Source organism: Molothrus aeneus, unplaced genomic scaffold (genome assembly GCF_037042795.1).
Source record: "Molothrus aeneus isolate 106 unplaced genomic scaffold, BPBGC_Maene_1.0 scaffold_30, whole genome shotgun sequence".
Classification (NCBI taxonomy): Eukaryota; Metazoa; Chordata; class Aves; order Passeriformes; family Icteridae; genus Molothrus; species Molothrus aeneus.
Genome location: NW_027098964.1, coordinates 670989 through 686483, shown reverse-complemented (window position 1 = coordinate 686483; position 15495 = coordinate 670989). Strand labels below are relative to the sequence as shown.

The window sequence follows — 15495 nt, the reverse complement described above, 5'->3', positions numbered from 1 at the left end:
GGGACACCTGGGAGGGCAACTGTGCCACAGGTAAGGGCACCTGGGGGACACCTGCAGGACAGGTGAGGGGCTGGGGGGGGACGTGGGGGGGCTCAGGTGTGCCCCAGGTGTGGGTGGAATGTCCCAGGTGTGCCCAGGTGTGTCCCCAGATGTCCCCAGGTGTATCCCAGGTGTATCCCAGGTGTATCCCAGGTGTGTCCCAGGTGTGTCCCCCTCACCTGTCGGGGGAGGGGCCCGGACATGGATGGGGGGGAGGGGAATGTCCGGGCCCCTCCCCCAACCCCTCCCCCTCTCTTTTTCTTTCTCTCTCTCCCCTCCCCCACCCCCCAGCCCCTCCCCCACCCCCCAGCCCCTCCCCCCCCAGCCCCTCCCCCCACACCTGCCAGGTGAACTCGAGGCTCTTCCGGAAGGGGCGTGGCCGCCGCCCCTCCCCCCTCCCGCAGGTGCTGCTGCGCACCTGCGCCCCTCCCCCACCCCGGGGGGGCCCCTTCGCCCCTCCCCCCTTTGCCCCTCCCCCCGCGCTGGAGGTGGCGCTGGAGGGGGGGGGAGGGGCGGGGCCGGTGACGGTGACGGTGACGGAGACGGAGCGGAGGTGGCACCTGAGGGGGGGCGGGGCTAAGGTGAGAGACACCTGGGGGGGAGGGGCAAAGGGGGAGGGGCAAAGGGGGGAGGGGCAATGGGGGAGGGGCGGGGCCAGTGAAGGAGCAGAGGTGGCTCCTGAGGGGGGGCGGGGCTAAGGTGAGAGACACCTGGGGGGGAGGGGCAAAGGGGGGAGGGGCAAAGGGGGGAGGGGCAAAGGGAGGGGAGGGGGAGGAAGGTGATGGTGATGATGGATGGATGGAGAAGGATGAAGGATGATGACGATGACGATGGTGACAATGATGACGATGACGGTGACGATGATGATGGAGTGGATGATGATGATGATGGTGATGAAGATTGGATGAAGGATGATGGAGTTGATGATGATGGAGTTGATGATGACGATGATGATGATGAAGATGATGATGATGGAGTTGATGATGATGATGGTGATGATGACAATGACAATGATGACGATGATGACGATGGCGATGATGTTGGAATTGATGATGATGATGACGATGATGATGATGGTGAAGGTTGAATGGAGAAGGTTGAATGAAGGATGACGATGATGATGGAGTTGATGAACGATGGATGACCACGATGATGACGACGATGATGGATGAAGGTTGAATGGAGGTTGAATGAAGGATGATGACGATGACGATGGAGTAGATAAACGATGGATGACCATGACGATGACGATGACGATGACCATGACGATGATGATGACCATGATGATGATGACGATGATGATGATGTCGATGATGGATGAAGGTTGAATGGAGAAGGTTGAATGAAGGATGACGATGATGATGATGGAGTTGATGAACCATGGATGACCACGATGATGATAACAATGACCATGATGATGACAATGACCATGACCATGACAATGATGACCATGATGACCATGACGATGATGACCATGATGACGATGGCCATGACAATGATGATGATGACCATGACGATGACGACGGTGACCATGACGATGATGATGATGATGATGGACTTGATGAACCATGGATGACCATGATGATGACAACAATGACCATGATGAGGATGATGACAATGACGATGACCATGACAATGATGACCATGATGACCATGACGATGATGATGACCATGATGATGATGGCCATGACGATGATGACGATGACCATGATGATGGCCATGACAATGGTGACCATGACGATGATGATGACAATGACCATGACCATGATGATGATGACCATGACCATGACCATGACCATGACAATGATGACCATGACGATGATGATGATGATGACCATGATGATGATGATGATGACAATGACCATGACGATGACCATGACAATGATGACCATGACGATGATGACCATGACAATGGTGACCATGACGATGATGATGATGACAATGACCATGACCATGATGATGATGACCATGACCATGACGATGACCATGACGATGATGACCATGACGATGACGATGATGATGATGACCATGATGATGATGATGCCGATGATGACGATGACCATGATGATGACAATGATGATGATGATGACGAAGCTGCCGCCCCTCCCCCAGCTGGACGGGTCCCCTCTCCCGCTGCCCTTCTGCCTCCCGGACGGCTCCGCCTGCGTGGGCCCCGCCCCCGGCCACGCCCCCGGCCACGCCCTGCTGCTGGTGACCCCTGACCTGCGCGTGACCGCCGGCCCCGGGGACGCGGTGGGGGTCACCGTGTCCCCCCGGCTGCGCAACGCCACCTGCGGCCCCTGCGGCCACAACGGCGACCCCGGCGCTGACCGCTGGAGTGACCACCGGAGTGACCACAGGAGTGACCACAGTGACCCCCGCAAGGACCTCGGCACTGACCGCTGGAGTGACCACAGGAGTGACCACAGGAGTGACCACAGTGACCGCAGTGACCCCGGCACTGACCGCTGGAGTGACCACGGGAGTGACCGCAGTGACCGCAGTGACCACGAGAGTGACCACAGTGACCGCAGTGACCCCCGCAAGGACCTTGGCGCTGACCGCAAGAGTGACCACAGGAGTGACCATGGGAGTGACCACAGTGACCGCAGGGACACCGGGAGTGACCAGGGGGACAATGGGGGTGACCGCGGGAGTGACCACAGGGACACCAGCAATGACCTCGGCACTGACCACAAGAGTGATCACAGGAGTGACCGCAGGGACAGCAGGGACACCGGGAGTGACCGCAGGGACAGTGGGAGTGACCACAGTGACCCCAGCAATGACCTCAGCGCTGACCACTCAGACACTGGGAGTGACCACAGGGACAGTAGGGACACCAGGAGTGACCACGGGGAGACCAGGAATGACCAGGGGGACAATGGGAGTGACCACGGGAGTGACCACGGGGACATTGGGAGTGACCACAGGAGTGACCACAGGGACAGCAGGAGTGACCGCAGGGACACCAGGAGTGACCACAGGGAGACCAGGAGTGACCACAGGGACATTGGGAGTGACCACAGGAGTGACCACAGGGACAGCAGGGACACCAGGAGTGACCGCAGGGACACCAGGAGTGACCATGGGGAGACCAGGAATGACCACACGGACAGCAGGAATGACCAGGGGGACAATGGGAGTGACCGTGGGAGTGACCACAGGGACATTGGGAGTGACCGCGGGGACACTGGGAGTGACCATGGGAGTGACCGCGGGGACACTGGGAGTGACCACGAGGACACTGGGAGTGACCATGGGGACACCAGGAGTGACCACAGTGACCACAGGGACAGCAGGGACACCAGGAGTGACCACAGGGACACCAGGAGTGACCATGGGGAGACCAGGAATGACCGCAGGGACACCAGGAGTGACCATGGGAGTGACCGTGGGGACACTGGGAGTGACCACGAGGACACCAGGAGTGACCAAGGGGACACCGGGAGTGACCGCAGTGACCACAGGGACACCAGGAGTGACCACAGGGACACCGGGAGTGACCACAGTGACCACAGGGACACCAGGAGTGACCACGAGGACACCAGGAGGGACCAAGGGGACACCGGGAGTGACCGCAGTGACCTCGAGGACACGAAGAGTGACCACAGGGACACCAGGAGTGACCGCAGTGACCACGGGGACACCAGGAGTGACCGCGAGCCCCCCGGGCCGTGTCCCCAGGGCCGCTGCCGTGAGTGGACACGGGGCAGGGACAGGGACAGGGAGTGGGGGCGGCGGGGCCTTCACGGGCCTGGCAGGGCCTCGATGTGACCTTTGACCCCTGTGACCTTCTCGTGTCCACCCATGACCTCTGTATCCATCCCTGTGTCCATCCTTGACCTCTGTGTCCATGACCTCTGTGTCCATTTGTGACCTTCTCGTGTCCACCCATGACCTTTGTGACCTTCTCGTGTCCATCCTTGACCTCTGTGTCCATCTTTGACCTTTGTGTCCATCCCTGTGTCCATCCTTGACCTTTGTGACCTTCTCGTGTCCACCCATGACCACTGTGCCCACTTGTGACCTTCTCATGTCCATGACCTTTGTGTCCACCCCAGTGTCCATCCATGACCTCTGTGTCCATCCTTGACCTTTGTGTCCACCCGTGTCCATCCATGACCTCTGTGTCCATCCTTGACCTTCTCATGTCCACCCCAGTGTCCATCCATGACCTTTGTGTCCATCCCAGTGTCCACCCATGACCTATGTGTCCATCCTTGACCTTCTCATGTCCATCCCAGTGTCCACCCATGACCTCTGTGTCCACTTGTGACCTTCTCATGTCCACCCCAGTGTCCATCCATGACCTTTGTGTCCATCCCACTGTCCACCCATGACCTCTGTGTCCATCCTTGACCTTCTCATGTCCATCCCAGTGTCCACCCATGACCTCTGTGTCCATCCATGACCTTTGTGTCCATCCCAGTGTCCATCCATGACCTCTGTGTCCATCCATGACCTTTGTGTCCATCCCACTGTCCACCCATGACCTCTGTGTCCACTCGTGACCTTCTCATGTCCACCCATGACCTTTGTGTCCATTTGTGACCTTCCCGTGTCCATGACCTTTGTGTCCATCCCAGTGTCCATCCATGACCTGTGTCCATCCATGACCTTTGTGTCCATCCCACTGTCCACCCATGACCTCTGTGTCCATCCCAGTGTCCATCCATGACCTCTGTGTCCATCCATGACCTTTGTGTCCACCCCAGTGTCCACCCATGACCTTTGTGTCCATTTGTGACCTTCCCGTGTCCATGACCTTTGTGTCCATCCCAGTGTCCACCCATGACCTCTGTGACCCCGCGGTGACCCCGCGGTGACCCCGCGCTGTCCCCTCCCCCACAGCCCCCCGGCGTCCCCCGGCCCCCGGCGCCGCCCCCCCCCGGCCCCCCCGGGACCTGCACACAGGTGAGGAGGAGGAGGAGGAGGGGCAGGGGGGAGGAAGGGCGGGAGGAGGAGGATGGTGGGACAATGATGATGATGATGGTGATGATGGTGATGATGGGATGATGATGATGATGATGGTGGTGGGGTGATGGTGGTGGGATGATGATGATGATGATGATGATGGTGGTGGGATGATGATGATGATGGTGGTGGGATGATGATGATGATGATGATGGTGGGATGATGATGATGGTGATGATGGGATGATGATGGTGGGATGATGATGATGATGATGAGGGGATGATGATGATGATGATGATGATGGTGGTGGGATGATGATGATGATGGTGGTGGGATGATGATGATGGTGGTGGGATGATGATGATGATGGTGGGATGATGGCGGTGGGATGATGATGATGGGATGATGATGATGATGATGATGATGGGATGATGATGATGATGGTGGTGGGGTGATGATGATGATGGTGGTGGGATGATGATGATGGTGGTGGAATGATGATGATGATGATGATGGGATGATGATGATGATGATGATGACGATGATGATGATGGGATGATGATGATGGTGGTGGGGCGATGATGATGATGGTGGTGGGATGATGATGATGATGGTGGTGGAATGATGATGATGATGATGATGATGATGATGATGGGATGATGATGATGATGGTGGAATGATGATGATGGTGGTGGGATAATGGTGGTGGTGGGATGATGATGATGATGATGATGATGATGATGATGATGGTGGGATGATGATGATGATGGTGGTGGGATGATGATGATAATGATGGTGGGATGAAGATGGTGGTGGTGGGATAATGGTGGTGGTGGGATGATGATGATGATGATGATGATGATGATGATGATGATGGTGATGGTGGTGGGATGGTGATTGTGGGATGAAGATGATGATGACGGGGTGGTGGAACAAAGATTACAGTGATGACGATGATGGGGTGGTGGGATGAAGATGATGATGATGGGATGATGAAGATGATGATGATGGGATGATGAAGATGATGATGATGATGGGGCGGTGGGATGAAGATGATGATGGTGATGGGATGATGATGGTGATGGGATGATGATGATGATGGGATGATGAAGATGATGATGATGGGGTGGTGGGATGAAGATGATGATGGCGATGGGATGATGATGATGATGGGATGATGAAGATGATGATGATGGGGTGGTGGGATGAAAATGATGATGGTGGTGGGATGATGATGATGATGGGATGATGAAGATGATGATGGTGATGGGATGATGATGATGATGGGATGATGAAGATGATGATGATGGGGTGGTGGGATGAAGATGATGATGGCGATGGGATGATGATGATGATGGGATGATGAAGATGATGATGATGGGGCGGTGGGATGAAGATGATGATGGCGATGGGATGATGATGATGATGGGATGATGAAGATGATGATGATGGGGTGGTGGGATGAAGATGATGATGGCGATGGGATGATGATGATGATGATGATGATGATGATGGGATGATGATGATGGTGATTATGGGGTGGTGGGATGAAGATGAAGATGATGGTGCTGGGGTGATGAAAATGATGATGGGATGATGAAGATGATGATGATGATGGGGCGGTGGGATGAAGACGACGATGGTGGCGGGATGATGATGACAATGACGAAGATGATGATGGGATGACGATGACGATGACGTGACGAAGGCCACCACGATGACCATAACCAGTGACCCCCACCCCATATTGTCCCCCCCCTCCCCCCAGGTCGCCTGCTGGAACCACTGGGAGCACTGGGAGCTCCACTGGGAGCACTGGGAGCTCCACTGGGAGCACTGGGAGCTCCACTGGGAGCACTGGGAGGACTGGGAGGAGCTGCAGGAGCTCCACTGGGAGCACTGGGAGGACTGGGAGGACTGGGAGGACTGGGAGGGGCACTGGGAGCTCCACTGGGAGCACTGGGAGGAGTCGCGGGGGGGCCACTGGGAGCACTGGGAGCTCCACTGGGGGCACTGGGAGGACTGGGAGGGGCACTGGGAGCACTGGGGCCGCTCCCGGGGGTCCCCCTCGGGCCCTAAACTGGGGGAACTGGGGACAATAAAGGCACTGGTGTCACCTGGGGGTCACTGGTGTCAACTGGGAGGGACTGGGAGGGACTGGGAGGGCACTGGGATGGACTGGGAGGGCACTGGGAGGGACTGGGAGGGACTGGGAGGAGACTGGGATCAAACTGGGAGGGACTGGGAGGGACTGGGAGGGCACTGGGAGGGAACTGGGAGGGACTGGGAGGGACTGGGAGGAGACTGGGAGGAGACTGGGAGGAGACTGGGATCAAACTGGGAGGGACTGGGAGGGACTGGGAGGGGACTGGGAGGGGACTGGGATGAACTGGGAGGGCACTGGGAGGGACTGGCATGGACTGGGATGAACTGGGATCAAACTGGGAGGGACTGGGATGGACTGGGAGGGAACTGGGATCAAACTGGGAGTGACTGGGAGGGAACTGGGATGGACTGGGAGGGACTGGGATGGACTGGGAGGGAACTGGGATCAAACTGGGAGGGAACTGGGAGGGTCCCAGGTGACACTGGGAGGGTCCTGAATAACCCCAGAGGGTCCCGAAAGTGCTGAATTCCGCTGGCCCCAAATGTCCCCAGATGTCCCCAAACCGCCCCAAATGTCCTCAAAACCCCCAACCATCCCCAAACGCCCCCAAATTGTCCCTAAATGCCCCCAAATTGTCCCTAAATGTCCCCAAATTGTCCCTAAACACCCCAACCGTCCCCAGATTGTCCCCAGATTGTTCCCAAACTGTCCCCAAACACTCCCAAATTGTCCCCCAAAAGTCCCCAAATTGTCCCCAAACACTCTCAAAATGTCCCCAAATTGTCCTTAAATGTCCCCAAATTGTCCCTAAACACCGCCAAATGTCCCCAAATTGTCCCCAAATTGTCCCCAAGCGCCCCCAAATTGTCCCCAAATTGCCCCTTAACACCCCCCCGATGTCCCCAAATTGTCCCTAAACACCCCCAAATGTCCCCAGGTTGTCCCCAAACACTCCCAAATTGTCCCGAAATTGTCCCTAAACACCCCCAAATGTCCCCAAACTGTCCCCAAACACCCCCAAATTTTCCCAAACTGTCCCCAAACGCCCCCAAGTTGTCCCCAAATGCCCCCAAGTTGTCCCCAAACTGTCCCCAAACGCCCCCAAGTTGTCCCCAAATGCCCCCAAGTTGTCCCCAAATTGTCCCCAAACGCCCCCAAGTTGTCCCCAAACTGTCCCCAAACGCCCCCAAGTTGTCCCCAAATGCCCCCAAGTTGTCCCCAAATTGTCCCCAAACGCCCCCAAGTTGTCCCCAGAGGTCCCCAAACTGTCCCCAGACGCCCCCAAGTTGTCCCCAAACACTCCCAAATTGTCCCGAAATTGTCCCTAAACACCCCCAAATGTCCCCAAACACCCCCAAATTTTCCCAAACTGTCCCCAGACGCCCCCAAGTTGTCCCCAAGTTGTCCCCAAGTTGTCCCCAGAGCCGAGGCCGGGCCCAGTTTTTAACCCTTTATTGGCGGCGCCACCGCGCGTCCCCTCCCCCCCCCCCGCGGTGTCACCTCCCCCGCCCCCCGGGCGCGTCCCCGGTGTCACCGGGGCCTGGGGACAGCTCAGATCTTGCCGGGGAAGGTGCCCTCCTCACGGGCCTCGTCCCACGCCGTCACCTGGGGACAACGACGGGGACATTGGGGGACGTTTGGGGACACTGGGGGATTTGGGGACACTGGGGACATTGGGGGGGTTGGGGGCATTGGGGGACATTGGGGACATTGAGGACATTGGGGACATTTGGGGACATTGGGGGGATTGGAGACATTGGGGACATTTGGGGACATTGGGGACATTTGGGGGTTTGGGGACATTGGGGACATTGGGGACATTGAGGGGTTGGGGACGTTTGGGGACACTGGGGGATTTGGGGACATTGGGGACGTTTGGGGACATTGGGGAGGTTTGGGGGCGTTGGGGACTTTGACGGGATTGGAGACATTTGGGGACACTGGGGACATTAATGGGGACATGGGGGCATTGGGGACATTTGGGGACAGCGAGGGGTTTGGGATATTGGGGACGTTGGGGACATTGGGGACATTGGGGAGGGTTGGGGACATTTGGTGGCTTTGGGACATTGGGGGACATTGGGGAGGGTTGGGGACATTGTGGGGGTTGGGGGCATTGGGGGAGATTGGGGACATTGAGGGGTTGGGGACATTTGGGGACATTGGGGGGATTGGAGACATTGGGGACATTTGGGGACATTGGGGACATTGGGGGGATTGGAGACATTGGGGACATTTGGGGACATTGGGGACACTGGGGAGGGTTGGGGACATTGAGGGGTTGGGGACATTTGGGGACACTGGGGGGTTTGGGGACATAGGGGACACTGGGGACATTGGGGAGGTTTGGGGGCGTTGGGGACTTTGAGGGGATTGGAGACATTTGGGGACACTGGGGACATTAATGGGGACATTGGGGCATTGGGGACATTTGGGGACAGTGAGGGGTTTGGGATATTGGGGACATTGGGGATATTGGGGAGGGTTGGGGACATTTGGTGGCTTTGGGACATTGGGGGACATTGGGGGGGTTGGGGGCATTGGGGACATTTGGGGGGGTTTGGGACACTGGGGGAGATTGGGGACATTGAGGGGTTGGGGACATTTGGTGGCTTTGGGACATTGGGGGGTTGGGGGCATTGGGGGACATGGGGGACATTGGGGGACATTGGGGGACATGGGGACATTGGGGGGGACTGGGGACATTTGGGGAATTGGGGGGGGTTGGGGACATTGGGGACATTGGGGGGGTTGGGGGCATTGGGGACATTTGGGGACAGTGAGGGGTTTGGGATATTGGGGGGTTGGAGACATTTGGGGAATTAGGGGGGGTTGGGGACATTGGGGAGGGTTGGGGACATTTGGTGGCTTTGGGACATTGGGGGACATTGGGGGGGTTGGGGACATTGTGGGGACTGGGGACATTGGGGACATTTGGGGAATTGGGGGGGGTTGGGGACATTGTGGGGACATTGAGGGGTTGGGGACATTTTGGGGACATTTGGTGGCTTTGGGACATTGGGGGACATTGGGGGGTTGGGGACATTTGGGGACATTGGGGACATTAATGGGGACATTGGGGGCATTGGGGGATTGGGGACATTTGAGGACATGGGGGACATTGGGGACATTTTTGGGGGGTTTGGGACATTGGGGACCTTGGGGACATTTGTGGGTTTGGGACACTTGGAGGGCTTGGGGACACTTGGAGACATCAGAGGCATTGGGGACATTGGAGGGACTGGGGACATTTGGGGACATTTGGGGACTTTTTTGGGGACATTGGGGACATTTGGGGACGTTTTTTTGGGGACATTTGGGGCCAGCACTCCCCCGGTAGCTGAGACACCTTGGGGACACTTTGGGGACATTTGGGGACTATTGGGGCCCCCTTGGGGACCCTTTGGTGACACTTGGTGACACTGGGGGGACATTGGGACCCTTGGGGACATTGGTGGGATCGGGGACTATGGGGGCCCCTTGGGGCCATTTGGGGACACTGGGGGTTGGGGACGTGGGGGACATTGGAGGGGTTGGTGACGTTCGGGGACGTTTGGGGACGTTTGGGGACATCACTCACCCACGAGGTGGGGCACAGGGACTTGTAGACACGGAAGTACCACTGGCACGGGGTGGCATCGGCGCCGCGGGCGTCCATGGCGCGCTGGCACCGCTGGAAATCTGGGGACACCGATGGGGACATCAGTGGGGACATTGGGGACATTGGGGACACTGAGGTGACAATGGTGGCATTGACACTGTGGGTGTCCATGGCGCGCTGGCACCGCTGGAAATCTGGGGACACCAATGGGGACATCAGTGGGGACATTGGGGACATTGGGGACATTGGGGACATCGGGGACATCGGGGACACTGAGGGGACAATGGTGGCATTGACACTGTGGGTTTCCATGGCGCGCTGGCACCGCTGGAAATCTGGGGACACCGATGGGGACATCAGGGACATTGGGGACATCGGGGACATTGGGGGGATTGGGGACATTGGGGACACTGAGGTGACAATGGTGGCATCGGCGCTGCAGGCGTCCATGGCGCGCTGGCACCGCTGGAAATCTGGGGACACCAATGGGGACATCAGTGGGGACATTGGGGACATCGGGGACACTGAGGTGACAATGGTGGCATTGACACTGTGGGTTTCCATGGCGCGCTGGCACCGCTGGAAATCTGGGGACACCGATGGGGACATTGGGGACATTGGGGACATCGGGGACATCGGGGACACTGAGGACACTGAGGGGACAATGGGGACATTTGGGACAGCAGGGGATTGGGGACATTGGGGACATTGGGAGTTGGGGACATTGGGGACACTGAGGGGACAATGGGGACATTGGGGACATTGAGAGAACAATGGGGACATTGGGGACACTGAGGGGACATTTGGGACATTGGAGACATTGGGGACACTGAGGGATCAGGGACATTGGGGACACTGAGGGGACACTGGGGACATTGAGAGAACAATGGGGACATTGGGGACACTGAGGGATCAGGGACATTGGGGACAATGAGGACATTGGGGGATAGGGGACATTGGGGACATTTTGGGGACATTGGGGGGACATTGGAGACATCATTGGGGATACTGAGGGGACATTGGGGACATTGAGGACATTTGGGGACATTTTAGGGACATCAGAGACATTGAGGGGACATTGGGGACATTGAGGGGACATGGGGGACAGTGAGCGGCCGGAGCGGGGAGTAAAAACCCCAAATTTGGGCATTTTTGGGGCATTTTGGGGCCATTTTTGGGACATTTTGGGGCCATTTTGGGGCCATTTTTGGGGCCATTTTTGGGGGTTTTGGGGGCCATTTTTGGGGTATTTTTGGGGCCATTTTGGGGGGGTTTTGGGGCCATTTTGGGGCCATTTTTGGGGGTTTTTGGGGCATTTTTGGGGCCATTTTGGGGGGTTTTGGGGGCCATTTTTGGGGGCATTTTTGGGGCCATTTTTGGGGGTTTTGGGGCCATTTTTGGGGGCATTTTTGGGGCCATTTTTGGGGCCATTTTGGGGGGGTTTTGGAGCCATTTTCCGGCCATTTTTGGGGCCATTTTTGGGGTTTTGGAGCATTTTGTGGGCATTTTTGGGGCCATTTTGGGGCCATTTTGTGGGCATTTTTGGGACTTTTTTTTGGCCATTTTGGGGCCATTTTTGGGGGTTTTGGGGGCCATTTTGGGGCCATTTTGGGGACATTTTGTGGGCATTTTTGGGACTTTTTTTTGGCCATTTTGGGGCCATTTTTGGGGTTTTGAGGCATTTTGTGGGCATTTTTGGGGCCATTTTTGAGGCATTTTGGGGGCATTTTTGGGGCTATTTTTGTTGGTTTTGGGGCCATTTTGGGGGCTTTTTTGGGCCATTTTGGGGTGGTTTTTAGGGCATTTTGGGGCCATTTTTGGGGGCATTTTTGGGGCCATTTTTGGGGGTTTTGGGGCATTTTTGGGGCCATTTTTGGGGGCAGTTTGGGGCATTTTTGAGGCCATTTTGGGGGGTTTTGAGGCATTTTTGGGGCCATTTTGGGGGGTTTTTGGGGCCATTTTGGGGCCATTTTTGGGGGTTTTGGGGGCCATTTTTGGGGCATTTTGTGGGCATTTTGTGGGCATTTTTGGGACTTTTTTTTGGCCATTTTGGGGCCATTTTTGGGGTTTTGAGGCATTTTGTGGGCATTTTTGGGGCCATTTTTGGGGCATTTGGGGGGCATTTTTGGGGCCATTTTTGTTGGTTTTGGGGCCATTTTGGGAGCTTTTTTGGGCCATTTTGGGGTTTTTTTTAGGGGTTTTGGGGCCATTTTGGGGGGTTTTGGGGGCCATTTTTGGGGCATTTTTGGGGACATTTTTGGGGGTTTTGGGGATTTTTGGGGCCATTTTGGGTGGTTTTTGGGGCCATTTTTGGGGGTTTTGGGGGCCATTTTTGCGGGTTTTGGGGGCCATTTTTGGGGCCATTTTGGGGCCTTTTTGGGGCCATTTTGGGAGCCATTTTGGGGCCATTTTTGGGCCATTTTTATGGCATTTTTTGGGGGATTTTCACGGGGATTTTTGGTTTTTTTTGTTATTTCGGGGTTCCCCGGTTGATTTTCGGGGTTCCCCGGGTGATTTTTGGGGTGAATCTGGGGGGTTTTGGGGCCGTACCCAGGTAGTTCTGCCAGCAGTTGCGGGTCTGGTTCTGGTTGGGGAAGCGGCTGTCGAACGGAGCCGTTTTGTAGCGGCACAGCTTGACCTTGATGTCCTCTGCCATGGCTAATTAGCATAATTAAGAGAGCTTAATTAACACCTGCGCTCGTTAATCGCCTTCCAGGGGCCCTTCATTAGCGGCCTGAGGGGGTTAATTGGGGGCAAGGAGCATTAATTGCTGAAAAAAAAGGGAAAAAAATGGAAATTTTCAACCTTTGCATCAGAGTTTAGAAGGGGGAAATGCTGTTAATTAAGGTAATTAGCAGCTAATTAATTAGCTAAATAAATAATTGGAACCTACTTAGCTAATGGTCAAACTAGCTGTTAATTAGCTCATTAATTATTAATCAATTCCAACCCAGCAGGAGAAATGTGGGAAGTGGAATCAGGAAGAAAAGAGATTTAAAAACATCCCAATTATGCTAATTAGCAACTAATTAATTAATTAATTACTGCCCCTTTAGTATCGAATTAATTTTCAGTCCTCATTAACTAACAGTACTTATTAGCTAATTATTATCAGCAGTTGTTAGTTAGTTAACTCAGTCTAACCTGTTAATTAGCTCATTAATTAATAATTAATACCACCTAATAATAAAACATTAATTAAGTAGAAATAGAAGCACATTAAGAAGCCATTAATGATTATAACTAACAGCTAATTAATTAGCTAAACAACTGGTCAGAACCTAATTAATTAATGATCAACCTAGTCTGTTAATTGGCTTATTAATTACTAATTAATGTCAGCTAATAATGAAAAATAAAGAAATTAAGTAGAAACAGGAACAGATTGGGAAATGATTAATGATTAATGATTGTAATTAACAGCTGGTTAATTAATCAAGTAACTGGTTTGAACCTAGTTAATTAATGATTAACACAGCCTGCTAATTAGCACATTAAGTATTAATTAATCACAGCCTGCAATGCTAAATAATGGAATAAAACAGAAGCGAAGGCAGCAGATTAAAAACTCATTAATTATGCTAATTAACAGCTGACTACTAGTCAATAAGCTGACTAGGACCTAGTTAATTAACTGCCAATCTAGCTTGCTAATTAGCTCATTAATTATTAATTATTAATTAATCCCGCCCCACAATGCCAAATAAGGGAATTAAAGAGAAATGAAATCATTCGAGAGACTGGAAGCTCATTAAGGATGCTAATTAGCAGTAATTAATTAGTTAGCATATCGATTAACACCCAGTTAATTAACTACAAGTCCAGCTAATTAATTAGCTCGTTAGTTATTAATTAATATTAATTAACCCCACCCAGCAATGCCAAATAAGGGAACGAACTGCGAGCGGAACTAACGAAGCTCATTCATTATGCAAATGAGCAGCTCCTTAATTCCTGCCCTCCCAGTGCTCCCAGTACAAACCAGTTCAAACCAGTTCCTTCCCAGTAACCCCCAGACCCCTCCTAGTCCATCCCAGTTCCCTCCCAGTTCAAACCAGTAACCCCCAAACCTCTCCCAGTTCATCCCAGTCCCTCCCAGTAACCCCCCCCAGACTCCTCCCAGTGCTCCCAGTTCATCCCAGTCCCTCCCAGTTCAAACCAGTAACCCCTCAGACCCCTCCCAGTTCATCCCAGTGCTCCCAGTTCCCCCCAGTCCCTCCCAGTTCGGCCCTCACCGCCCTCAGCGATCCCCTCACGACCCTCCCAGCCCCCCCAGTCTCTCCCAGTCTCTCCCAGTCCATCCCAGTCGCTCCCAGTCCATCCCAGTCGCTCCCAGTAGCCTCCCCAGCGCTCCCAGTCGCTCCCAGTCGCTCCCAGTCCATCCCAGTTCTCCCAGTACGTCCCAGCTCTCAAAGTCACTTTCACCCTCGCTCGCCACCGGCCGGAACCAACGAGTCACTCCGGAAGCGACGGAGAGTCGCCGGAAATGACGTCACGAAAGACCACCGAGAGCCGGTTTCGGGCCGGAGCGTCTCCTCCCGGAGGAAAAATGGCGGCGAGCCCCACCCGCGAGTCCTCCGGAACTGCCCCGAAACGGCGCCAAAACGCCGCGATTGGCCGAAAAAAAACCCGTTAGAGCCCTAAAATCCCCATTTTTCATCCCAAAATCACCGGTTTAGACCCCAAACCCCCATTTTTGTCCCAAAATCCCCATTTTTTACCTCAAAAATCCCCTCACGACCCACCTTGAGGAGCTCTGAGGGAACTTCCGCCCGGAAGTGGGCGGGATTTGAGCGTCGGGAGCGGAGTGCGCATGCCCGGACCTGGGAGG

The 15495-nt window shown here is 54.7% G+C and overlaps 1 protein-coding gene across 1 annotated transcript; it reads right to left on the bottom strand.

Annotated features, from left to right (window-relative positions):
- Positions 1 to 8549: 8549 nt before the first annotated feature.
- Positions 8550 to 15482, bottom strand: COX6B1 (cytochrome c oxidase subunit 6B1). Its single transcript, XM_066570768.1, has 4 exons — positions 15410 to 15482; positions 13215 to 13322; positions 10644 to 10744; positions 8550 to 8668 (listed from the first exon to the last, which is right to left on the bottom strand). Exons 1-4 carry the CDS (start codon positions 15477 to 15479, stop codon positions 8615 to 8617), a joined length of 333 nt encoding a protein of 110 aa, XP_066426865.1. The 5' UTR covers positions 15480 to 15482; the 3' UTR covers positions 8550 to 8614.
- Between the last annotated feature and the right edge of the window lie 13 nt (positions 15483 to 15495).